Genomic DNA, 23,823 nt, shown 5'->3' with positions numbered 1-23,823 from the left:
TTGATGGAGACTTTATTCTCCCTCATGATCCTAACCGGAGGATTGCTAACGATGTTTAAATTGCTGTCTCTGCTTTCTATTCGAAGAAAACGGAGCCAAGTATGCAGGTAACCAAGTTTCTTGCTTGGGAATTTCCTTCCGTTCAAATAAAAAAAAAATAGGGATGGTGCTTCTAAGAGGAACAAAGACTTGCATGGTGCTGCCACGGGACATTCGTCGGGGTGCTGGTGGCCTTCCCCGAGACTGTTCAGGAACATCTTGATGTGGGTATACCTGAAAAATTCCTCAACCTTCGCCCAGAAATGAAAGAACTTAAAGGGTATATTGACCTTTCTAAACTAAATGCTAGATCTAACAATACAAGGGCAATGATCAGAAATGCCTCTAGGCAAAAATGCCGCTTCAGTAATAGCCTATCTTTTCTCTAGCCTGGAGCCGGCACTCCTAAACCTAAAGCAGTTAGCAAGCAGTTAACCATCTTTCTCAATATCCTCTACGCCTACTTCTCTTCCGAATCCAAGACTTGTTTCAAACTTTAAAGCAGTCAATCAAGCAGCACTTACCGCTATTCCATATATAGCATAGAGCTCTTACACAGCGCCTAATAGGCTAGCTGAACTATAAAGGCTGGATTTCCCCGATGGAGAGGCAACCAAAAGGCTGTGCTCAGTCTTTTCAGAATCGGATTGGACTGGAGAAAAGAAAGCAATTCATGCAGAATCGGACTGGAGAATGCGATTCATGCAGAATCGGATTGGACTGGAGAATGCCATTAATTGCTATATGAAGTGGAATAGCCAGATGCGAACTGGTGTTACCAGCACAGGATGCAAATAGGTTGCCCAGACGAGGTCTTTCATCCACTAGTACGAGGAAGGTTAAGGAGCTAGGTGCTTTAAGGCTAGCGGAAGGATGTTCTTCCCAAGAGTGGTACTCAGAAGAAGAAAAGGTTGTTGTTCCCGCAGCACTCATTGATACTGAAAAGTGGTCGTGAAAGGAGACTGCTTTTGCTTTGAATGCTTACCCAAGCTCTTGGACAGACTCGGCTGTGAACAAATCCTCTCTTAGAGAATCGACCGTTCACTCATGCTTTGGACGAGAGAAAGTCTGATTAGTCTTCCGCTTGAACGGTGATATCTATAATAAAGAATACCTGTCTCAAGGTAAACAGGAGTTCCCGGCTCAAGCTAAATGATACCGGCGCAAGGTAAGTAAATTCTTTAGTTTAGGGAAGGATCCCAAGTGCCATCGATTTAGCTCTTGGAAGAAGGGAAATTCAATTTTGAAGAGTGGGCATAAATAAGAGATCTTCTCTCTTTCCCGTGCTTTAGGAAGCGAGTGACTCCCGGTCTTATTTAAAGAGAGTGAAATGAGCCAGTAGCTCTGGGAAAGAAGGAAGAGAAAGGGAAGGAATCACTATAGTTACTCAAAAAAAAGGTTCGGAATCGAATCCGCTCAAGCTGTGAACAAAGAAGAAGCTCTTGCCACTGTCGGTCTAAGCGCAGTTGGAGGAAGGGGAGATGGGATGAGTGAGGGTTCAATTCTTTTCCGGAAAGAAAGGTAAGGTGCGGAGCGGCAATCAAGATGGCAAGGAAAGTAATTGATAGAAAGATTGCTACTAACGCTTCGCTAATGAGAGTTGGGAGTTGGCTTACGTTCCTCTGTTAAATAGCTCCGATTCTATCCGAATAAGGGAGAAATAGAAAGAACTGGGTAAGGCTGAACTCTTCTTTTCTGGTAGTTGTAATGCTAAAGTATATTTTTCCTCGGTAAGCATTATCCGTGAAATGACTCATTTCCATTACTGTTTTCACTCCAAAAGAAAGAGAAAGACTCGGGGAAGGGCGGACTGGCGGGAAGGGTGGTACTAAATTGAATTGAGTCCCGATATCCTTCGAAAGTACCTTTTGATAACCTTTTCTCATGCAGAACAGAGAAAGGTTAGTCAGACTGAGGGCGGAAAAAGAAGACGTTTTACTTTTTTTTTGTTTCATATGCTCTTGCGATGCGTACCTGATACAGAGAAATCTTTGCCGCAGCACGAAGCCGTAGTTCATCCAAAGACTACAATTCCATACGTGACAGACAGAATTCAGGAAAGCTTTAAAGGTAACAAGGTAGTTATGAAGTCAACAGAGATGCGCGGGTTCCATTCCCTCTGTCCGGAGGGCTTTCGCTTTATATAGAAGCCCCTCAGCACCCGTACAATCAAAAAAATGGAAATTGAATTCAGTGATTGAGATAGCGACAAGTTAAAGCTGAGAGGACGCACCCATTCCCGAAATCCACTTTAATTAAAGCCTTTTCGAAGGCGCGAAAGTTCGCATTTTATCTTTTCTTCAAGCTTTCGCTTGTATTTTCATAGACTAAGTTTAGTAATCACTCTCTAGTAAAGGCACTCGATTAGCTGGAAAAAGCGCTCTTCTTTCCATTTTATGTGATTTGAAGATAGATATAGATAGAACTCGATCGAACTAAATGCTTTTCGTCTTATCGTATATAAGAGAAAGGTTGCTTTTAGGAGTGACCTTTCTCGATTTCAACAAAACAAGCCGATGGTGATCTCACTTTCGAAAGAGAATAGAAAGCGTACTGACTCTGACTGCTATCTACGATGCGATCAGGGGGGAATAGCGCAAGGGCTTAAGTCATCGATTCAAATCCTATCTTTTTTTCGGTATGCCGCTCCGCGAGCAAGGAGCGAATGACAAAGATATATAATAAAATCATGGCTTCCTTTTTGGTTTCATTTTAAGTCCTTCTTATTTTTACTATTTTAGCAACTTTGCTAGAAGTAAAGCTTCTCAAGTGGTGTTTTCAATTCTTTTATTATTTAGTGTTCGATTTAGACTTAAACATCCACGATGATCTCCTGTTATTACTTGTCTTGGTTTTGGTTTTCGTCTCACGGATCTTGGTTCGCGCTTTATGGCATTTCCACTATAATAAGTGTAGGAATTCATGGGTACCTGGGATCACTTGGACCATTTCCACTCTGTGTTGTCTTCTTGACCTTTGCTCTGAGTGGTTGGTCGAACACGCAGAATGTGCAGGAGAGGAGGGTTCCTCAAATGCCCAACTCGATTTGGACTTAACTCTGCGTCCGCCGGGACCAACAGCAGAGGAAATAGAAAGGGAGCTTTCCTCTTTTCTTTCTTCCTTTGGAAATAGGGGAGTGACCTCAAGTGTACTCCAAAATACTAAGATTAAGCTACAATTGGATGTCGCGTCCCCCGCGAAGCTTTTGAAGATCCGGGAACTTCTGCGGGATCTCCAAAGCAGACCGGTTCCTGCTTTCCAAGCGAGAGATGCTTTATTGAAAGCTCTCGCCCGACGGGAGAGGGACCAGACGCGTGATCCATGAGGTTGGCCGCCCAGCGTCGGCTCTACGAACTAACAAGGGGTCGGTCGCGAGAGAGAGAAGGGGTGGTCCGGCGGGTAGGGGGGGCTCGTCAGGGGGAGCAAATCGATAAGTCCTTCGAAAGATAGGGCTTCCCGGAGAATTTGGTGTCTTTCTATTTGGAAACAAAGGACCATAAGTCTAATTAGACACTTCGTCTTTATTGTTCCACTAGCTAGGATAAAATTATAAGATGTCCCTTGCATTATTACAACCTTCTTTTTTGATGTCAAAGACCAGAAGCTACGCGAAAATTTTCATTGGATCTCGGTTGTTCTTAACAGCGATGGCTATTCATTTAAGTCTTCGGGTAGCACCACTAGACCTTCAACAAGGTGGAAATTCTCGTATTCCTTATGTACACGTTCCTGCGGCTCGGATGAGTATTCTTGTTTATATCGCTACGGCTATAAACACGTTCTTGTTCCTATTAACAAAACATCCCCTCTTTCTTCGCTCTTTCGGAACCGGTACAGAAATGGGTGCTTTTTCTACGTTGTTTACCTTAGTTACTGGGGGGTTTCGGGGAAGACCTATGTGGGGCACCTTTTGGGTGTGGGATGCTCGTTTAACCTCTGTATTAATCTCGTTCCTTATTTACATGGGTGCACTGCGTTTTCAAAAGCTTCCTATCGAACCGGCTCCTATTTCAATCCGTGCTGGACCGATCGATATACCAATAATCAAGTCTTCAGTCAACTGGTGGAATACATCGCATCAACCTGGGAGCATTAGCCGATATGGTACATCAATACATGTTCCTATGCCCATTCCAATCTTGTCTAACTTTGCTAACTCCCCCTTCTCAACCCGTATCTTGTTCGTTCTGGAAACACGTCTTCTTATTCCATCTTTTCTCGAATCTCCTTTAACGGAAGAAATAGAAGCTCAAGAAGGAATACCAAAACCTAGTTCACTCGCTGAGTCTCTTTGCATCCATGGCTGAATGGTTAAAGCGCCCAACCGGGCAAATTCGTAGGTTCGATTCCTGCTGGATGCACTTTTTACGTTCAGTTCAATCGCTGCTCACGGAATTGATACATATAGCTCGCCCTTATAGCTTATGGGGCACTTCACTCGCTCAACACTCGTTCAAAACATCCACTCTTTCTTCACTCGCTAGGGAAAGATAAAGGATAGATGACTTAAAATCCCGCTTAGAGATCGCAAAACTATAGTCAGAGTAGGAGTTCCCATCCGTCGAGGCCTCGTTTTACCCGCCCTTGGGACTGGAACTGATTGGTTGCTTGTTGTGACAGCCAAGGTCTGAACATTGTCCCACTTCCCTCATCGGGTTCCTCTCTGTTCATCATGGGGTTGTTGGGATAAAGGTGGGTTTGAGACGCGCGGGTACTCTTGATGCGAAAGGATATGGATCTAGAAGCCGAGATCAAAGCGTTAGTTCAAGATAAGAGCCCTTACGAACCAAGGCTTCTAAAGTTGCCGGAGGGTCCATCATCAAGAATGGCCTAAGATGGTCAGAAGCATTCCTAACAATGCTAGCCACAGCGGAATACTCCGGCAAAACGGGTCGCCATTTCGCGGAATCGAACGCCCTAAGAGGAAGATTTCATTTTCTTTCTGTTTCGTGGAACGAAGTTGATCCATGGTCATCGGGATGTCTATGTTGAAAGAGAACCTAACCTGAAGAGTCATTGGTTTTCCAGGTCGGAAAATGAAGTAAACAACTCAGGTGGACAAGAGGCGAACCACTCAGCTGATGAGTCAGCTATACTTTTTGAAAAATAGCCTAATGAGGAGACGATCATAACCTCTGAGCTCAAAGATGGAAAGCAGATTCCTTTTTTCAGGTTTTGCATAGCTTCCCAAGCGCCCGGCTTTCTTTTTGGGTTCCGAGAGGCAGAGTAGCTTCAGCATTAGGGTATGGGATAGAGTTCGAGTGAGGCATCAACCATAGATTGCGGAACTTTCGAGATGCTTCCTTGCGAAAGCCAACGGAGTCTGTACTGTAACTCAACCTTCTCATCCATGGAAGGATTCCTTATTCGATGATAAATGTCAATCGAGGGCACCCTCATTTCCAGAGAGAGAATCAGGCTGCACAGAAGGGGGAAAGCCCTCCTACTGAGCAAGATCATTAATTAATATTAATAAGGAAGCACTTAACTTAGGGCAGCCAGTCTCACTTCACACAGCACAGCGCCTTGCTATTTGCATTCATCCTTGTAACTTACCGAAGCGAGGATCTCATGCTATCATTGAACGGCTACCGAACCGCCATACTCAGGTAACCGGTCTAGGTTCCAAGTACATCAACACCCCATAGCTACTTAGGGCCGCAACGCAATAAGGCTTTTCGCTCTAGTTGGGCAATGCAAGGAGGCCTCTTTCGCCATTCTTTCTAAATGAGAAACTTTTATTAGTTCAGTTCGGTATAACATCGATGAGAGGATAATTTTTTAACAGAAGCATATGATTGCCCCTCAATCGCCAGGTGGCTCGCTCCAGGTGCATGAGTAGCTTTGCTGGCTCTTATAGCGGCCTCTTTCAGTGGTTCTTGCTTGCTCTTTAAAGCTGATCTGGTGCTGTCTCGTTCCTTCAGTTTGTTCTGATTCCGATGAAGGATACTATATTCCGCCTACACAACTACCTTGCTTGGTGGTTCAAAATGGAAGTCTAGGTATCTGCTTAAGTGGTCTGCTCGTACCGTTCCAAAAAGAGCTGCGCTGACAGGCGTATTTTAAAATGTGTTTCCGGGCTCACATATCTAAATTTCAGCGAGATAGGGTGCGGATAGGTGGAATGGAAATTCCACTCCAATCCCTTTAATGGATCCCCGAAGGAGACGGGTGCAAATGGAATTTCAATCAAAGGCGCTATGACCACTGAGCATGCCAACAAGGCAAACTCATAAAATCGTCTCCTGTCCCAGGTCACTGAAAGGGAGATACTCGCAGCCGAGCTCTCGTCCCACTCCCGCTGCCAACTTCGTGATAGAACGACCATGCGAAGGGATACGGATAGGCTGCCCTCCCACACTTAAGGCATTGTGTTACACCTTAAATGTCTGGATTTAGCGTTATTGTCAAGCATCTCATTCACTACTAAAAGAAAGGTATGGATATTCTGCTCGAAAGCTTGACGAAGAAGCGTAAGCAAAAAGCATATTTTAGGAAAGAGGTCCAGGTAGCTCAGCTGGTTACAGCTAATGAATGAAAAAACGTGTGTGCCGATTTAGATTTCCCGTCTTAAGCCCCACCTCGGTAGCTCAGCGGTAGAGCGGCCTCTTGTATAGTTCAACAGGTAGTCGGACGTGGGTTCAAATCCCGCTCGAGGGAAAAAACAGAGAGAGCAGCGAAGGGGCCTTTCCTCGCTTCTGTCTTTTTTTTTATAGATCAGTTCAGTCTGTAAACAAGCAGGTGATTTTTAGCCGGGAAACTGTAAACTTTCGAAAGCAAGCTCACCCACTCTCCCCCAGTGGTTAAACTCTAGGATCTGATTTGAATTCCATATTAAAGAAAAGTAGACATCTGCGGCCTAAAACTACACGAGTGGATAGATTTACGGCTACTACTTCCCGATCTTTGTGAACGTTCACTTCAATAGGATATCTCGTTTTACTAGCTCGACTATAGAGAGAGGAACTAATGGTAACGAGCCAGACCAGATGATCTTCAAAGACATCCTTCACCGATCGATTAGATGAGAGAGGTCATTCAGTGTAAGACCTGAGGTAGACGAACGGTTCACTGTCAGTGGTTCCATACGTCAATCCCATCCTGAAGGAGCTAATGAAAGCCTGAATTCAATATGAAAGTGGGCTCTTCCTCTTCGATTCAAGCAAGTCGACCATTGAATCTATTAAACTGGGCCGCTTCTTCCCCCTCCGCAGGAAGACTTCCTTCTTTCCCTTGCCTGGCTGGTTATCTCAAACCGGCATTCGAACCCACAAAGCCTAGCCGCACCGCCATTGTGCTATTAGCCCTACGCCTAGAAAGCCTCAGTTACAGACTGAACTTACCTATAGGAGGAGGTTTGATTCCATTGCCATTTACTGTTCCATGCGATCTTTACACCGACACCCCCATCTATCCAAGCCTAGTAAAAGGAGAATCAGCTGAAAGAAGAGAGAGCCCCCTTCCCGTTGTTGTCTCTAACTAAACCACCACCAGTACACTCTTCCACTACAGATGCTGAAAACCCGATTCCTTCCCAGGCTTTTCTCTTCTCCCTGACTTGCTAGTACTCAACCTAGAGATGAAAGAAGTAAGAGCCCCCTCTTGTCGCAAAATAGTAAATTAGGTTCAGTTGGAAAAACAGCTATAAATGACCACTACGAACGAAGGATGCAAGTCCTCTCAACAAACTCCATATCTGCAGAAAAAATGCCACTATTCTCAATTCAATATAGTAAGGCGTTTCTAATCTTCCTCGCAGCAAGACTTCTGAAAGCCAGTTGCTAAGAAAAAGATTAGAACAAGAGGGCTCTGGCGATTTCGGAACTAGCTTGACTCATTCCACCCGGGGTGAACGAGAACTAGTTCATCACCAACATGCTTAACTCCTAGGACTTTTGGGATTTAATACTCTTACTCTTTTTGACCAAAAGATGGTGAAGAGAGGAGCTAGATAGAAGTAGTTTTTAATGAGGAGAGGGAAATCTGGCCATTAGTTAAGTCATTTTTTGTTTGGTCATAAGTTGGTTAGAGAAAAGTAATTAGTTCAGTTTTAGGCATACACTAATAGTAGGTTACGATTCAAAAGAAAGAGAGATTCAAGCCAATCGACCGGCTAAGAGGACTATTCAAATTCTAAAGTAGATGTTCATGCTCATATAGCTGCAAAATGACACTTGACCTATTTCCCTTATAGACAGACATGGAAATTAGAAAGTGTCTATCTTATATAGCTGTCAAATGAGACTTTCACTTTTCCCTTCGTAGAGCAGATCATGAATTGAAAAAGTTCTATCTGGGCAAAATGCTAATTTTTTATAGATTTCCGGGCACCAATCCCGACTTCTCCCGTTGCTATAGTATAATAAGAGATAGGCGCCTACCTTAAAGTCACCTATCGACACTCAAGCCTGTTCATCCTGCTTTCTTTCCTTTATAAGACTGGAAGAGATAGAAGGCTCTCCTGTCTTTGCCCATTGATAGATATGCCTGAAGTACCGGAACTCTCTCCCTTAGGGCTCTCTTTCCGTAAGCCGGTGAGGAGTGAGGGATCTACTGAGACTGAGCCATCTTCGCTAGCCGATCTGTCAGTTCTATAGGGTATGAAGCTCTTTCCTAGTATTGGGTTCAGGAATTCATGCTCGCAGGTAAAGAGACTAAAGAAACAAGAACATAAACAGTCTCTTGAAAGAGGGGAGCATTTGCCCACTCTGTGGTACATGAGCTCCTCGTCCAACTTACTGTCTTCCGATTTCATATCAGTTACAAGCTTGTCATTTCAATCACTTGCTACCTTTAAAGGAAAGCAGTTCGCCCATTGAATCGATTAATCTAAGTCCCCTTCCTATAGAGTGAACGTGAAAGCCGGTCTATAGTCCACCATGCTAATGGAATGTCAGTGACACAAGTAGTAAATTCATTCGTTGACAGGAGCGAGCAGAAAGAGAGAGCGTAAAGAGGGTCTTATCATGATGGCCTGCTTTCCTTTCTCCTGTTGCAGTAGACTACAGTCTTACCACTAGAATAGAAAATAGGTCCAAAAGCAGGAAGCACAGTCAGGAAGGTAAGTTAGAACTCTTTTCTGAATTCCTATCTATAAAGTCAGGCTTGTCTATACAATACAACAAAGTGAGGTAAAATCATTAGTTAGGCTAGTGGGAAAAAATTACTCTGTTTCCGTCTTTTGAAAGAAGTAAGGTGTTCTTCCTTCATCCTCCATCCACACTACGAGGGCCGGCCGGAATATGTTTGGCTGTTCAATAGCCAATTCCATTTCGGTTCATTTTGGTATGCTGGGAAGATGAAGAGATGAACTTTAGAATTCAGTTACAGAGAAATTCAGCAAGAAGCTTTCGGGTTGGAAAGGTGCCCGCCCTCTTAGGTCAAGCTGGTAAGGCCTTGTTTTTAATGAAATCCACTCTTCAAAGCTTGCCTTTATTCCCTCCTTGTCCGGGGTCCCGAAAGGAATGGCTGGTAGGATTGAAGGAATTCGGACGAAATGTCCACGGTCTGGTGTTGGAGGGAGAGACAGAATTCATCTCATCGCATGGGAGAAGGCTCTCCGAAGCTTCGATTTGGAGGCTTGGGCTGGAGCTCTAGCTAGTTGGACTAGAAGCTAGTTATTCCGGTCTACTTGTTGGGCAGGCCGGCCCTCCTTCATCCCTTCGTTCCAATCCATCCAGACTACTATGGCAACCCGTACTAATTGCCCTTGCACTGATACCGGTAAGGGGAGCGTCGGCCAGAAGATAAGGGGAAAAATCGCACAGACTTCTATACAGGGGAAGGACCTTATAATTATAAGAAAGGAAAGATTTCAAAAAGCAGATTAGGTACTTCCAACAGGAGAATAAGAAAGGAAGAAATAAGAGTGGAGAAAAAGGGAAATGGAATTCTTCACAAAGGGAGGGAACGCAAGGGGGACAGCACTAAGAAATCGGAAAAGGGGTCAAAGGAAGGGACACATCTTGATAGGGCAACAACCGGGTATAGGATATGGAAAGAGATCAACATGTTTTCTCGAACGAACAGATTTACACCGTCAATGACAGCGCACCAAGGGAACAACGGACAATCACGGCAAAGGCAAGCACGAATGCTGCTGCCTACGAGACCCATCCAGGGGAATCTTACACTGCGCGCAGAGAACCCCTCTCACTTTAGACAGAGAGGGAATGACGATGGGTAGCCAAACCGTGAGGCGAAGAACTCAACCGCTATACACGAGGGAGCAAGTGGAAAGAGTAGAGCAGCACCTTGCCGTAGAGAGGGTCCTAGAAAGGTTAAGAGTTCTGCACCGGTTGGAGTGGAATAGGAATCTAAAACAGAATTCGAGCAATTGGCTTTAACGAACCTATTTCATTAGAATGATCGAAGAACCCGCTTATCTATAGAAAGAGGGAGAGAGAATGAGAAATCACTCGACTGTTAAGGAGAGGAGGGGAGAGTTCGACCGCCCTAAGCCAACCAGAACGGCAAAGAAGAGTTATATTCGGCGACCGGTAGGGAGAGGAGAGGATGGGAGGAGAGAACGTCGACCATAAGGGAGACAGCAGTTACTTCGATGTGAGCAGAGTGCCCATTTCCTTACTTAGACTAACCTTCGTTTAGAAAGTCTCTCCCCTCGCTCTGACTCTTCCCATACTAAGACTTTTGTTGATCTACCTTTGACTTACTTCCTATCTCTACCCTTGATCCAAGGTAGCCGAAGGAGGGATTTTTACTAAGCTTTGCTGAAAAAAGTTGCAAACTTAAGTTCCGAAACTTTAGTCTTAACTTCGTTTAGTCAGAAGAACTTAGAACGGCGGTAGCAGGGCGAAAGGCAAGGTCACATCCTGCCGTCATAGCTTGCCTCCCATTGCTTCGTACGAGACAGAGAAAAAAAAAGAAATATAAAAAGAAAAATGGAAATAGTGAATCAAGATATATACTATCCTCTCTCCGGATAGATAGGCCCCTATGAGCGACTATGCCGATCTTTAGATGTTTTGGCCACGTGCGTTTCCGCTAAGAAGAAGAAGGTTTGGATCTTTAAACCTTAAGAGGATGCTATCGAATGTGCTCTTGGCGCACGTGAGGGATGTGACCTATGTTAGGTCCATAAGATAGCACAGCTTTTAGTGTTCTATGATTCACCTCCGAATAATGAGTAGATAGGGAAGAGCTTTTTATTTTTCTCTTCATAGAAGACTGATGGGTGGAGCAAGAGGTCAAATTACTATAGAAAGAAGAGTTGTAAACTATAGGACTTCTTTTTCTAGTAGTAAGATTTAGGGTTTTTTCGTTCCTTCTCTTCGATAAGAATATCGATTTGAAATGATAAAAATGCCTCTTTATTCTCTTGTGCTCAGCGAAAGAACTGCCTAAGCATACTTTTTCGGATCCAAACTTCTTTGTTCTTTCTAAGTCTTCGTCTTGCATAGAAGAACGCAACTGTTGCAAAAACGGGTCTTTCAGTAGTAGGCGGCATCCCCTCTTAGTTTTAAGTAAGCGGAACCATTCCGTTTTGGTTCTTCTCCACATTCTTACCGGGCTATCCAGGAATTTTCCTATGATTTTAGAAACTGAAATTTCGATATAGAAGGATCTCCTTATTTCTGAATAGATTAGAGTATCATTTTCTTTAAAAGATATGAAATCACCTTGGGAAACTTGAAAAGAAGTAATGCTGACTATTACATTATTAACAAAAAGCCTTCGATGACTTATCGGCTGCCTTGCTTGAGGAAGAGTTTCACTAAAATGGAGACGAACCGGAATAACGTCCGATCTTGTTTCTGGATTGAGTGGAAAAGGGATATATGAAGTTCGTTCTGTTCCTCTATGCATCTCTGTGATGGGTAAATCTCCATGAAAAAGGGGCAACTTTCGTGTAGTTTGTAATTGGATGTAACTATTCAGATTTTTTCGAGAATAAATCATTCTCTTAATAGATCTCGTCTTGTTCCTCAATCTTCGAAGAATGCGGCGTTGTATTATTGTAAGTTTCCTGTTCCAAACATTTCCTTCAAGTAGACGACAAGTTTTAAATCTTAATGCGGGCATTCCTCCCTTACATGCATTTGCTTGCAACAGATTCTTACTAAGACCCCATAGACACGGTCTCGGTATCTTCACTGTTGCCCCTCTTCTCAAAGCCCTTCGAGAGGAAGATGAATGTCAATGTGCCATTTTCTTCTTTCCCCTACTATTTACTCTTCTCCTTCACTGCACACTTTAGATAGATGTTTCCATCCAATCAAAGACGGCGAAGCGCCTCTAATCTAAAGGCCAAAGAGTGCTCTTTGCGCTACTACGCATCCTTACTCATAGTATAGTGCAAGTTAGGTTTGGGTATAGCAGGACTTGAACCTGCGACCATTAGGTTAAAAGCCCAATGCTCTACCAACTGAGCTATACACCCCAAAAAAGATGTAGTAGTAAATAAGGATTGGTGCGGAAAAGAAAAGAGGGCGGCCCCTCTTCATCATATTAAAGGGGCGCGGCTTTGTATGAGGCTCGTACTGCAGAGCAAGCGAAGAAAACGTAAGGGCGCGCGCTAGCACTCCTGCAAGAAAACGGCCTAGCTAACGCGCCCCTTATTGAAAAGTCAAGGATATTGAATGATCGATATGAGAAAGAAGCGCTCAAGCATTCGAAGAAAGCCGGCCTTACTCAACAAGCACCTTTCTTAGCTTAGTAAGGTTGCTTGTTTCCACTCATTGAAGATTCTATCTACAAAAAAAGGTCAACGGGGGGTACTAAAATGGCTCTCACTGACACCATCTACGAGAAGGTGAGGTCGTCTTTATTTCCAGCCGCCATACGGTTCGCCTTAAAGCCTTAAAGACGGAGAAGGGGAGGAGCAGTTATCTATGTAATTACGGTCTTTGTTGGCCGGGGCGAGCACTCTCTTTTCTTTGTAAAATTCCGTCTTACCAAACAAGACTGACTTCTTACCAACCCGCGAAGGGTTGTGAGGCTGGACCAGGTACGAAGAATGAATCTATATCTGTGCACGGAAGGGCCGGCGGCCGCTCAACTGTTCGAGCGCAATGCAGTGGTATTGGTTCCGATTCGACAAAGGTAGAATGCCTGGTCGAAGGTCCAGTACAGTAGGTAGCAGGCGTGTTCGTTTTGGCTCCCGAGCGAGAACGAGAAAGAGGCGATGCACCATCCTTGCTGCTACGTACGTTGACCTTGACTTGACAGATTCATCCAATTGAACCCAAACTCAAAGGAGGACCACAAGCTCGGGGCTCGACGAAAGAGAAAGTCTCGGCATTAAGAAAATGGGGTTAGCTGTGAAAGAGGCATTCATTTTTTCATGAATATTCATAGCTGAGTCTACTAAAAGAGGGACCAGCTCATCGTAGTGATTAGAGGACACCTCTGATCGTTCACCTCTAATGTGACACGTTCCCTCCCAGTTTGATCAACGGGATCAGTCGGCTAGAGAGCGGGGCTATTCTTCTTCCGAGGAGACAAAGTAGTCTCTTGTACTGACCGAACCCTCAGTTCGGAGGTCTTCGTCAACATGTTACGAAGCTCCAGTCTGGCGGTCAACTTGATGCGGGAGAGGCATGAGTGCAGTTCGATCTTGTGGTGTATTCCTTTGTAGTGAGTAGGGCCTCTTTCTCGTTGATCAGTTCGCCTCCGCTCTATTGAAAGGTCTCCATTCCTACGGCGGTTTTGTCAATGAACCCGTGGATAAGTAGGCCTTTCTTGCAGACCGATCTTCTGCCGAGTTCCTTCCTTCGTAGTCAAATCTGATGATACGCTTTGGCGATGTTACCTACCAAAGAAAAGGCCTGCTAGGTGATCGAAATCGCTCAGGTCAGCGAGGACTCACTCACCTACTCCTTATCTAATACTTTCTTCTATCTACTGAATTAAAAAGGCGACCCGCCGCGCCGGGCTATAAGATAAGAGACAGCTGTTGTACTACTTGACTGGTAAGAAAGAGCTTCCGTAAGAACTGGAAGACTCTTGTATGTACGGTAACCCTATCTTCCGCTACTGGTGGACTGTTGCACATAAAGGCCGACAGAAGCAACCTTTCTTAGCGCGCTTTTCAAGCGCTTAGCTTCTGCTATAAAAAGGCGGCAAGGCCATAAAGTAAGTGAAGTTGCAAGCCTAAGCCAAGAAGGTACGAACGAAGTGACGGGCCCTTTTAGAGAGAGGGGGCGGCTTTCTTGTGGTAGTCATTGCGAACATCTCTCCTCTTCTCTTAGCGTGCACAGTTTGCTTACGCCTTAGGCACATCTATCTTTCTTAGTTTCACGCTGGCCTAATGAATTGAATATGAATAAAAGTCAGTCTTTTAGTAAGCGTATATAAGCAGCTGTTTAGTGTATAAGCAATTCTTTAGTGGTCGCACCGGTACGATGGAGGTTGGTTGAAGATGATGTTACGCGGCGTTCAGAACCAGTCTTGAAGTGAATGAATTAGAAAGAACGAAGAAGTAAGGAAATGAGACGACTCTTTCTTGAACTATATTATAAACAGACCTTCCCCTCCACACCAATCACGAGTTTTTCTCCATTCCTCTCATATATCGTCGTAACGCCCTTAATGCTAGGTTTTGAAAAAGACTTTTCATGTCATTCCCATTTAGGTCCGATTCGGATCCCTCCGTTGTTTCCTTTTCCTTCCGCACCTTTTCCTCGAAATGAGAAAGAAGATGGTACACTTGAATTGTATTATTTAAGTGCTTATTGCTTGCCAAAAATCCTACTTCTACAATTGGTAGGTCACCGGGTTATTCAAATAAGTCGTGTTTTCCGTGGTTTTCCCATGTTACAACTTCCGTACCAATTCGGTCGATCCGGAATGGATCGGTTAAACATTCCATTAGGGAGCCTGGTCTTGACTTTTCTGTGTGGTATTCATTCTCGTTCGGCTCTTGGAATCACATCCAGCAGTGGTGGGAACAGCTCGCAAAATCCAACCACTTCACCTACTTCATTGCCCCCAACCCTTTCTCGTACCTCTATTGAAACAGAATGGTTTCATGTTCTTTCATCGATTGGTTATTCCTTTCCGTTCGTATCTCTTTCTCCAATTTCGGTCTCGATTAGTTCACAAGATTGAATGGCCAATTCTCCTCCGGACCCTCGATTCGATTGTTTTCCAAGAATGTTGAGCCGGGTATGTAAGCCATGTATCTGGGAGGAACTTAAAAGAAGGGCTTTCGGTTTTTTTCACCCCGTTTTGTGGTCTTGCAGCTATTTAAATAAATAAGAATATAAAATTATATATATATATAATAAGACTTTTTTAGAAGAAAGATTCTATATATGTCCAATCCCCAGTGGTGGTGGGACCAACCAAGATGTATGTCGTCCAACCCAACCTCAGACTCTTTCTTCCCGACCTATTTGACTCTCTGGCCGCAGTTATAGTTATTTAGGTGGTATCCCGAGATTGAAGAGATCGAATTCCTCCGGGGAACACACGAAACAAAGATATGAACTGGGTAAATAGAAATGGAAAAGAGATGTTTCCAATTCATCAAAATGAGAAGCTTTTTCTACATCCATATGATCTACTAAAGTAGATCGGTATTGCCCATATAATAAAAGCAGATCTTGGTCCATGGAATCCCAAGAAGGTAAGAACTCCAACCTGTCCGATGCTTCTTCGGCCAAATACGATATACAAGTGGGACCTGCACTATGCGCAAGCTGTGCGAAAAACCGCTTCTTTTTTCCGGTTCTGAAACAACTTGGGCGAAATAGGGTTCTACCGGGAAACCATGGATTTTTTAGTTTTCGCCATTGGTTACTGGTTGAGCCACTGGAATGGAATGAGATAAGAATCTCTGGAGATCTTTCCTCTCCACTTACTCGTAACAGGCTTTCCCTCTGTAGAAGACTTCTTCCGAATGGCATAATTGGGAGATTGATTCCTCGATCTTCAAAGAAAACTGACTCCTCCTACTCCTTCTTCTCCTTTAGGATAGGATCGTCGTTGGTCCTTCTTTCACTAATGATCTAATGATCTCACCATTTTCTAGTAGTTCTCGCGAACGCGCGAGGGACTATCCTTTCTATCGCTTGCCCTTTCTTTTCACTCTCAAGACAAGGCTCTCTCTCTTTTATAAAGCGAAGCAAAGCGCATGGCGCTGAAAGCTCAATAAACACAGACGAACACGATGCAGGGCATAGCATAAATGAAACCGCTGATCATTTCATAAAACATATATGCTTGACCTTTCTCGATGCTTTTTTTGGGTGACTCACCAACCGACCCAGCAGTGATCGATGACAGAATGGTACGAACAAATCAAAGTCATTGGATTTGGTAGTTCTCCATGGACTTCTCTCTTTAGCCCTTTGTATATGTTCATAAATGGGTGTGCACCTCCAGATGGGCGGGGGCCGGCCTCCCACTCTCTTATCTTATGCAGCATTTATTAGCGGTTGGGTGGATCGTGCAATAAGCCTCTCTCGACCCTCCGTTTCTCATACGTCTTTATGAAAGCCTCTCGCCTTTCGAGATCCGGTCCATCATCAACTCAGTCAGATCTTCTTGTTTGCCCGCTTTGATTAGGCTTCCTTTAACGGATTTGATCGGCATTTCGTGCCTGCAGTCCTGCTGAATTCGACCTTTTATCAGGGTAGCGTAGTAAGGTTAGAGGCGCAACTAGAAGAGTTGGCCCTATTTCTCTTTTTTGATCAATTCGATTGCAGTCTCCGAAGTCCTTCTTGATCGATGGTCCCCATTAGCATTAGTGCTAATTAGCAGCCGCTTTTTTTGGAAGGCGAGATACTTATGTGTGACCGCGGATTCCACGGTAGCAGTAGTTCTAGCTCTACATTAGGAGCAGGGGGGCTCTATCTAAAGGAGGTACGGACCCCTCCCATAGTACGGTACGATGCAGCTGAAAAACTTAATAGGCTACCGCGGCTCGCTTCGCTTTTGTTGCGGAGCTCACTGCTTTTGGAGTAGTGCTTGCAGCTTGCTGCTTTCTGTTCAAGCGGAGCTCGCTGTCTACTCCACGAGTCGCCACAGCTTCGCCTACGCCACTTGTATATAGACAACAATAGCGCCCAAGATTTCCCCTTCGCGTAGTTCATTGAACCTTCCAACTTCACTCCGTGGCCTGTGCTAAAGAAGCGTGTCTTAACTAATTCCTTTGAACTCATTTCACCTATTCTACCTCTCGATATCTCCTCACCTTGCACCTTTTCTTTCTTTTCCTCATCCCATGATCCTTTCCCATGTCGTGGAAGTGAGCTCCTTCGTCGCTCCTTCATTCTTCATAACGACTATAACCAAGCTGCCAACCAATAAAGCAAGCACCTTCATGGACTGAGACCGTGGAAGCTCCGTTAGCACCTTAAGGCTGTCTTTATCCTGAGAACCCTCGGGAATATTCAGAGACTCGGCTAATGCTTCTAGGCCCACATTCGGAGACAGACCAAGCACCTCTCTTACCCACTCACTATCTAATAAACCGGACTGGCTTATTATCTGAATGAGATCGGAAAGAGAGGAGGTAGCCCAAATCTTCCAATAGGCGCATACGAAAGGTTCTGAAAGAATTGAAAAAGCTCTGAAAAATAAACAACCCGACCTGAGGAACTACCAACAACGGAAGAACTAGCAACAGCGGGAGAAACCGTTTCTAACCTCAGCTTCACCCCCTTCCTCGGGATTCTTTCTTTGATGATATGCCCTAAGCCCCTTTCAGAAGACCGAAGTCATTGGTGCTTTGCATAAGGGGTAAGAGCGCCATAAAGACTATTGGTACCTATCATAGACTTGACTCATTTTATGGGCTTGAATTCCTTTCCCCGAGTTAGAGGGGTTTTCTGAAGGTCTTCCTCAAGGGCCACTTGGTTCTCAAAAAGACTGTTACCCCCGGCCAGAGTAGAAGTAGGCAAACGGATGTTTCTGGGGGGAACTACGGGAGACGGAGACAGGTGGTTAGGCGAGATTCTAACTTCTGGCTCATCGCAATTCCATTTCTTAAAGTGCAAGTCCAGTTTTCTCTTTTTATGAAAGTGAAAGTCAGGTTAGCCCCTTCTTTCAATTCCAAAGATGCTCTCAAATTGCTGTTCAAGATTATTTTACCCTAAGGCTTCTCGCGGTCAGGCAAGCGTGGCAGAGCGTAGCATGTATCCAGCCATCCGAACTACTTACTGAAGGGCAAGCACCAACGAATTACTCACTTCATTCACAGCGCGGGGGAGAGACAGAGAGGGGTCAGTAATAACTCACAGCCGGGGTAAAAAGGTCCTACTTCCTTACTCACTCAAGTCATTGCTTTGACCGAACCATAGGCCGAAAAGAAAAGATTTTTTAGATACTTGTTACAGGCCTGACCAAGAGCGCAAAAGAGCTTTATTTAGAATTAGAGTAAGGGCACGCCATTTGCAATGCCTTTTCTTGCTTTCGACAGGACCCCCTTCCGACAGGAGAAAAAAGATTACGCCAATGCCAATTGCCAATGATATAGAGTTTCTAGCGATTACGACTATAAAGGGCAGGAGATGAATTAAAGAATCGTACTGCAACTGCTGAAGAGAGATCAGAGCTAGTACTAGAGGAAGCGATAGCGGACAAAAGAGCTCAGAGAGCAGTGCAGCTAAGCGGGAAGATCTGTGATCTATTTGAAAGAGCATATCGCAAAGACCGGTATATTGCACATACTGATTGATTGATTGTATAGATTGAGTCTCAATTAGAGAGTTATGATATATCTATAGTACCCCCGCCGATGAGACTTTCCAGCTCGAGGCTAGAAGCTACCAACACTTTAATACAAACAAAAACAGAAATCGGAATTCGTGGGGCCCGAGGCCTTACAGAAAAAGATCGATGAACGATTAAGCGAGACTTTGCCTTAGAGACCAATGAAATGAGACCAAGAAGCTTTATTACACAAAAGTTCTTTGAAGACCTTTTGCTTCTGCTTCCCTGCTTACTATTGCTATCACCTCAACTGCTTTGACCTGCTCACTTAGAGTGAAGATCAATAATGGGCGGAAAGGAGTTCACACAAGACCACAGAGCGAGAGAGAGAGCCTTCGCTTACCTGTTTAACCGTGCCCTCCTATCACACCTATCTCCCTTTTCCTTCAGTCACATCCAGTCTCAGTTCTGCTTCCAACTACCGAGCTTGGACGTATAGCAAGATTGAATAAGAGATATGGCATACGGGAATAGTATATGAAATCACAAAGGCTGGAAAGAGACTGGAGAGGAGCGTGGAAAATACTTAATAAAGCACCTTAGCAATTACTAGTAATGCCCCTATCGACCTCAGTCTTGTTTTTTGCTAGCTTTAGTCTAGAACTAGACTATCTCATTAAACGTCGAATATCCCTATGATGCTAGCCAGTGAAAAAGGAAGGAGTCTACTTCTTTGCTGGCTTGACTCCAGAACTAGTAGAGGAAGGAAGCGATGATCGGTCTATCCCATTAAGCGTAATCCCGCTAGCCAATGAAAGGACTACTCTTCTTGGACTGTGAGCGACGACACCAGATCAGAGCTAAGTGAGAGACGATAAATGCGATTAAACTGCTTTATAACTGCTCGATTTATAAGTCTTGCCTAAGTCCTAGACTTGAATGAAGCAGCCTGGCTGAAAGTCGTATTTGCTTTTGCTTTTCTTGTTCTCTTTTCTTAGTTAGGCCCAAGAAAGTACAAGATATAGCTTGACTAATATACTAAGATGATAGCTAGAGACTAGAGATGAGAGTGCAGGATCTAGATTTGTAACAAATATTCGACTTTGCTTATGCAAATTGTTATGTACCAAAACCAAAGAATATCGTCGATGGGATACAAAAAAAGAGGATCCTACTTCGCTCATGCACCGTCTTTTCACCCTCCTACCGCTGGTAAAGCTAGCAGTCTAATAAAATTTCTGCATGTTAAGACAGCACACTAGTACATTTTCATTGACCACTGAGACCAACCCCCAAGCCCGGTCTTTGAACTAATAAAGATGGCATAGTAGAAAACTTCAGACTGACTATCATCGCGCTTGAAGTCCACCCAAGAGAGTTCCCCGGCTTCTCGTGATGAGCGCAGCGCAGCAAACGGTGTTTGCGCCAGAGGAGGGTGGTGAGAACCGTTGAGCCATTGGCTTGCTGAGCTTTTCTGATTTGGGTTTCTCACCCACATCACCGAGAGGAGGGCTTTTTTCGTTATAGAAAAGAAAGGTCAATGAAAGGATTCAGTAATGACGCCATGCATCACCATTGAGTGCTGTGCTGAAGAGAAAAAAACCGAAAAAAGTTCCCCACATTGGGAGAGAAAAGAGAAGACTGCGGTCAATGATCAATTGTGCACATCCTTTTTGGATGGTCGGCTTAGAGTGAAAGCATACGAACATAGACTTTGTGACTGACTTCGCCGTATAAGCATATCTTCACTGAAAGTCATTAGGGCTGCTTTTGCCCATGCCATGAATGAGAGTGAGTCCAGTCCATCTTCCTTCCCTGGATATGCTGTGTCCTCTACATTCGCTTCGTCCTCCGCCTCTACTGCGCAAAGATTTTGATCCCCCGTTTAGTGAGTCGTGAAAGCACCTACCTTATGTTTAGACGTATTGGTTTCAGTGAAAAGCCAAATAGAGAGTTTTGCGTGTGCCTGCTTTAGTAAGAGTAAGGAAAAAGCTTGAAAAGCGTACTTGCTTTAACAACGGAAAGAGGTTCCTTCAGCGGTTCAGCTTTAGGTCTCGGTTCAGGTGCTTTTCATGATTGTGGTGTTTGATTGGGCACGGGCGTTCCTGTCCTTACTTAGAGGTCAAGTTGCCACCTGTCTATCGAAGGGGGATTTCCCAGCCTATCTCGGTATATGTTACCGAAAGAAGGAAGAAGAATCTAATGATTTCCCTAATTCTGTGAGAAAGAAAAACCAGTTTGTTAGAGCTGGGGCAGAGAAGCAATCAACAGAATGGGTCCCTGTTGTTCACAAGTGAAGGCACTGAACGGATCAAGATCTCGTAAATTCATTGTCTTTCTTGATTCAAATCAGAAAGAACTTCTTTCGCTATTGAAGCCATGCCTGAGCTGTCAGCTTATTAGCATCCCTCTTCTGCGTTAGGAATTGTCCGAAAAGGTTCGATTGAATCCCATGCTTTCATGGTCCCTATCTCTGCCCCGGCACTGGCCGACACGTAGGTCTATTCCGCGCTTTCCTAGGTGCGCATCTCCATCTACTAAAAGTAGGGGTGGTTGCCATAGATAGATTGGGTCATTCGTAACCAGAGCAATAACCGATGCTACAGCATAAACTAAAGCTATACGTGGCGGCCCCTAAAGGCGTAACTGACAGGTTCTGTTTTATCTGCCCATCCGAGTCATCCCGTACTCCAAAAAAGCAGAGGTGAGGTCCGGAGAGTGGGACGGATCTACCTGGCCAAGGTGCCAATGTCAAGTGGTTATCCGAAGTGTTGGAATATGCTCTACCTACGGTACCTAACTAGTCTTTCTTTTCGGTAAGTAAGAATACATTGACCGATGGAGGAGAACCCCCGAAGTAAACATAAATGAAGGGGCATACCCCACCCCAGGCAACCAAACAAAGAACTCAAGACACTCCCCGAGCTCTAAAATAAAGAAACTAACCTATGGAAAAAATTATTGAAATTAGATTACGATTACAAAGGCTAAAAATAATCCAAGTTTCTACGTAATCAAAAAGAGCCTAAGGATTAACCGAAACTAAGCACATACTAAGCCCAATAAGACACATTGGCCTAGATATACATGAGGCCAACTGAAAAACAGGTATACACATCAAATAAACTAGGATGAAACATAGGATTCGGTGGATGATTCGGCATCCTTTATTAATTGCGTATATAACGGTAGCCCTTCCTAAATAGTTTTTGAGTAGGCTAGGAAAGAAAGAAGAAATGATAGAGCGAAATGGGTTGGTTGCCCAAAGGGCTATCTGATCTGATCATGGGGGGATAGCACAAGGGCTTAAGGCATTGGTTTGCTAAATCGACATACAAGAAGATTGCATCATGCATGGGTTCGAATCCCATTTCTTCCAGTCTTTTCCTACTGAACACTTTCCTGCTCAAGATAGGGTACTAGAAAGGGATCATACGAAGGCTATGTTCTTTTTTTAGATCTAGCCTGAATGACTCCTAAACTAAAGGTTTTCATTATATCTAAAGTGTGCAGTGAGGGATCTTTATATTATAGGTAGCCAGTCTTTACTTCACTCGACCCAAGCAATGCCCAAAGAGTCCCATGCCTTTCTTGGTCGGACCAAGCCAACTGGCGATTTCCGACAAGTCTTTCCTAATTTTTAGAGCAAGAAGCGGAACTACAGGAAAGCTTTCTTTATCTTTATGGATAACCAATTCATTTTCAAATATAGTTGGGAGACTTTACCCAAGAAATGGGTAAAAAAAATGGAAAGATCGGAACATGGGAATAGCTCTGATACCAATACGGACTGCCCATTTCAATTGTTGTGCTTTCTTAAATTGCATACCTATACAAGGGTTCAAGTTTCGATCGATATTTGCGGAGTTGATCATCCCTCTCGAAAACGAAGATTTGAAGTGGTCTATAATTTACTGAGTACTCGGTATAACTCACGCATTCGTGTACAAACCAGTGCAGACGAAGTAACACGAATATCCCCGGTAGTCAGTCCATTTCCATCAGCCGGCCGGTGGGAGCGAGAAGTTTGGGATATGTTTGGTGTTTCTTCCATCAATCATCCAGATCTACGCCGTATATCAACAGATTATGGTTTCGAGGGTCATCCATTACGAAAAGACCTTCCTCTGAGTGGATATGTGGAAGTACGCTATGATGATCCAGAGAAACGTGTGGTTTCTGAACCCATTGAGATGACCCAAGAATTTCGCTATTTCGATTCTGCTAGTCCTTGGGAACAGCGTAGCGACGGATAATTCAGAATCAGAATAGGTCCAGGGGACAAATCAATAGGAAATGTAATTTGCTTCGTAAGAAGAAGAATTCACTTCTATGAAAGACTTTCACGGGAATTGTCTTGATCGTCGGGTATCATTTTAAAATAAATAGGAATAAGTGTTATCGCCTGCAATTCTTCCCAGTATGGAATGAGTAAAGAATCAAGCTACAAGTCTCGATCTATACGAAAGGCACTGGTTTTTTTCTTTCTTTCGGTTTCATTGATAGCAGAATATCCTGACTCTATAAGGGCGCTAGCGCTTTACTAATAGAATAGAAAAGGGGCCTGAAAAAGTAAGAGGCTGCGCTGCTACTCTAGGCTCGCTTCTTCCCGCCCCTTATTGAAAACGAAACTAACGAGCAATCAAACAAACTAAAGCGCTAACGTTATATTACTTAGTAAAGCAACCTTTCGCGCTAGGCGCTCACTTTTTTTTTCTGGGTGGAAGCTGGCGGCGGGGCTTGCTTAACCGGATACACGGAATTGGGATCTCTGTCACATGCAAATCTTTCTATCGGGAAAGCCTTGCTTATTCAATTCATTCAAAGGGCTGATTATTTAGAACCCTGCTCATAAGATAAGTAAGAAAGCGTTGGTGGGATCGGCGGGATGATGATGAGTATCTAAATCAATAAAGACAAAAAAGAAGAAATGGCAAGAGAAATTGAATATCGATGGAGGTGCATTGCCGATGTGGAAAACAGGGCAGGGATTCTCTACAATGACACTGTAGACCAATTGAAAGGGATGTAGCGCAGCTTGGTAGCGCCTTTTTTTTTGGGTAAAAAATATCACGGGTTCCAATCCTGTCATCCCTACCTATTCTTCTCCTCTGGGCAGTCACGAGGGATCCATTGAGATCGATTCGGACATACATAATTTTCATT

The 23,823-nt window shown here is 44.1% G+C and overlaps 5 protein-coding genes and 4 non-coding genes across 9 annotated transcripts, besides 5 other annotated features; 6 read left to right on the top strand and 3 right to left on the bottom strand.

The window, feature by feature from the left end:
• Window positions 1-1,349: 1,349 nt before the first annotated feature.
• Window positions 1,350-1,535: a dispersed repeat (first copy of repeat X-03).
• A 1,038-nt stretch (window positions 1,536-2,573) lies between these two features.
• Window positions 2,574-2,704: a dispersed repeat (second copy of repeat X-05).
• Window positions 2,705-2,891: 187 nt separating this feature from the next.
• Window positions 2,892-2,956: a dispersed repeat (second copy of repeat X-13).
• A 637-nt stretch (window positions 2,957-3,593) lies between these two features.
• ccmC (cytochrome c-type biogenesis protein CcmC) lies at window positions 3,594-4,346 on the top strand. The gene has a single exon. It carries the CDS (start codon window positions 3,594-3,596, stop codon window positions 4,344-4,346), a length of 753 nt encoding a protein of 250 aa, YP_009640796.1.
• Window positions 4,347-6,618: 2,272 nt separating this feature from the next.
• On the top strand, window positions 6,619-6,699 carry trnT-TGT. The gene has a single exon. It is a non-coding gene; the product is annotated as a tRNA-Thr (tRNA).
• Window positions 6,700-11,085: 4,386 nt separating this feature from the next.
• On the bottom strand, window positions 11,086-12,081 carry rps4 (ribosomal protein S4). The gene has a single exon. The coding sequence runs from the start codon at window positions 12,079-12,081 to the stop codon at window positions 11,086-11,088; it is 996 nt and encodes a 331-aa protein (YP_009640795.1).
• Window positions 11,893-22,322: a repeat region (second copy of large repeat R).
• On the bottom strand, window positions 12,367-12,439 carry trnK-TTT. Its single transcript has one exon. It is a non-coding gene; the product is annotated as a tRNA-Lys (tRNA).
• ccmB (cytochrome c-type biogenesis protein CcmB) lies at window positions 14,488-15,108 on the top strand. Its single transcript has one exon. The coding sequence runs from the start codon at window positions 14,488-14,490 to the stop codon at window positions 15,106-15,108; it is 621 nt and encodes a 206-aa protein (YP_009640794.1).
• rpl10 (ribosomal protein L10) lies at window positions 15,420-15,908 on the bottom strand. The gene has a single exon. The coding sequence runs from the start codon at window positions 15,906-15,908 to the stop codon at window positions 15,420-15,422; it is 489 nt and encodes a 162-aa protein (YP_009640793.1).
• Window positions 15,925-16,043: a dispersed repeat (third copy of repeat X-08).
• trnS-GCT lies at window positions 21,945-22,036 on the top strand. The gene has a single exon. It is a non-coding gene; the product is annotated as a tRNA-Ser (tRNA).
• An 18-nt stretch (window positions 22,323-22,340) lies between the features above and the next one.
• Window positions 22,341-22,913, top strand: nad9 (NADH dehydrogenase subunit 9). Its single transcript has one exon. The coding sequence runs from the start codon at window positions 22,341-22,343 to the stop codon at window positions 22,911-22,913; it is 573 nt and encodes a 190-aa protein (YP_009640792.1).
• A 766-nt stretch (window positions 22,914-23,679) lies between these two features.
• trnP-TGG lies at window positions 23,680-23,754 on the top strand. The gene has a single exon. It is a non-coding gene; the product is annotated as a tRNA-Pro (tRNA).
• The last annotated feature ends 69 nt before the right edge of the window (window positions 23,755-23,823 follow it).

This window comes from Lactuca serriola, mitochondrion (genome assembly GCF_051521515.1).
Source record: "Lactuca serriola mitochondrion, complete genome".
NCBI lineage: Eukaryota > Viridiplantae > Streptophyta > Magnoliopsida > Asterales > Asteraceae > Lactuca > Lactuca serriola.
Note: the sequence above shows the minus strand (reverse complement) of the source record. Positions and strands in the feature narration are given on the sequence as shown.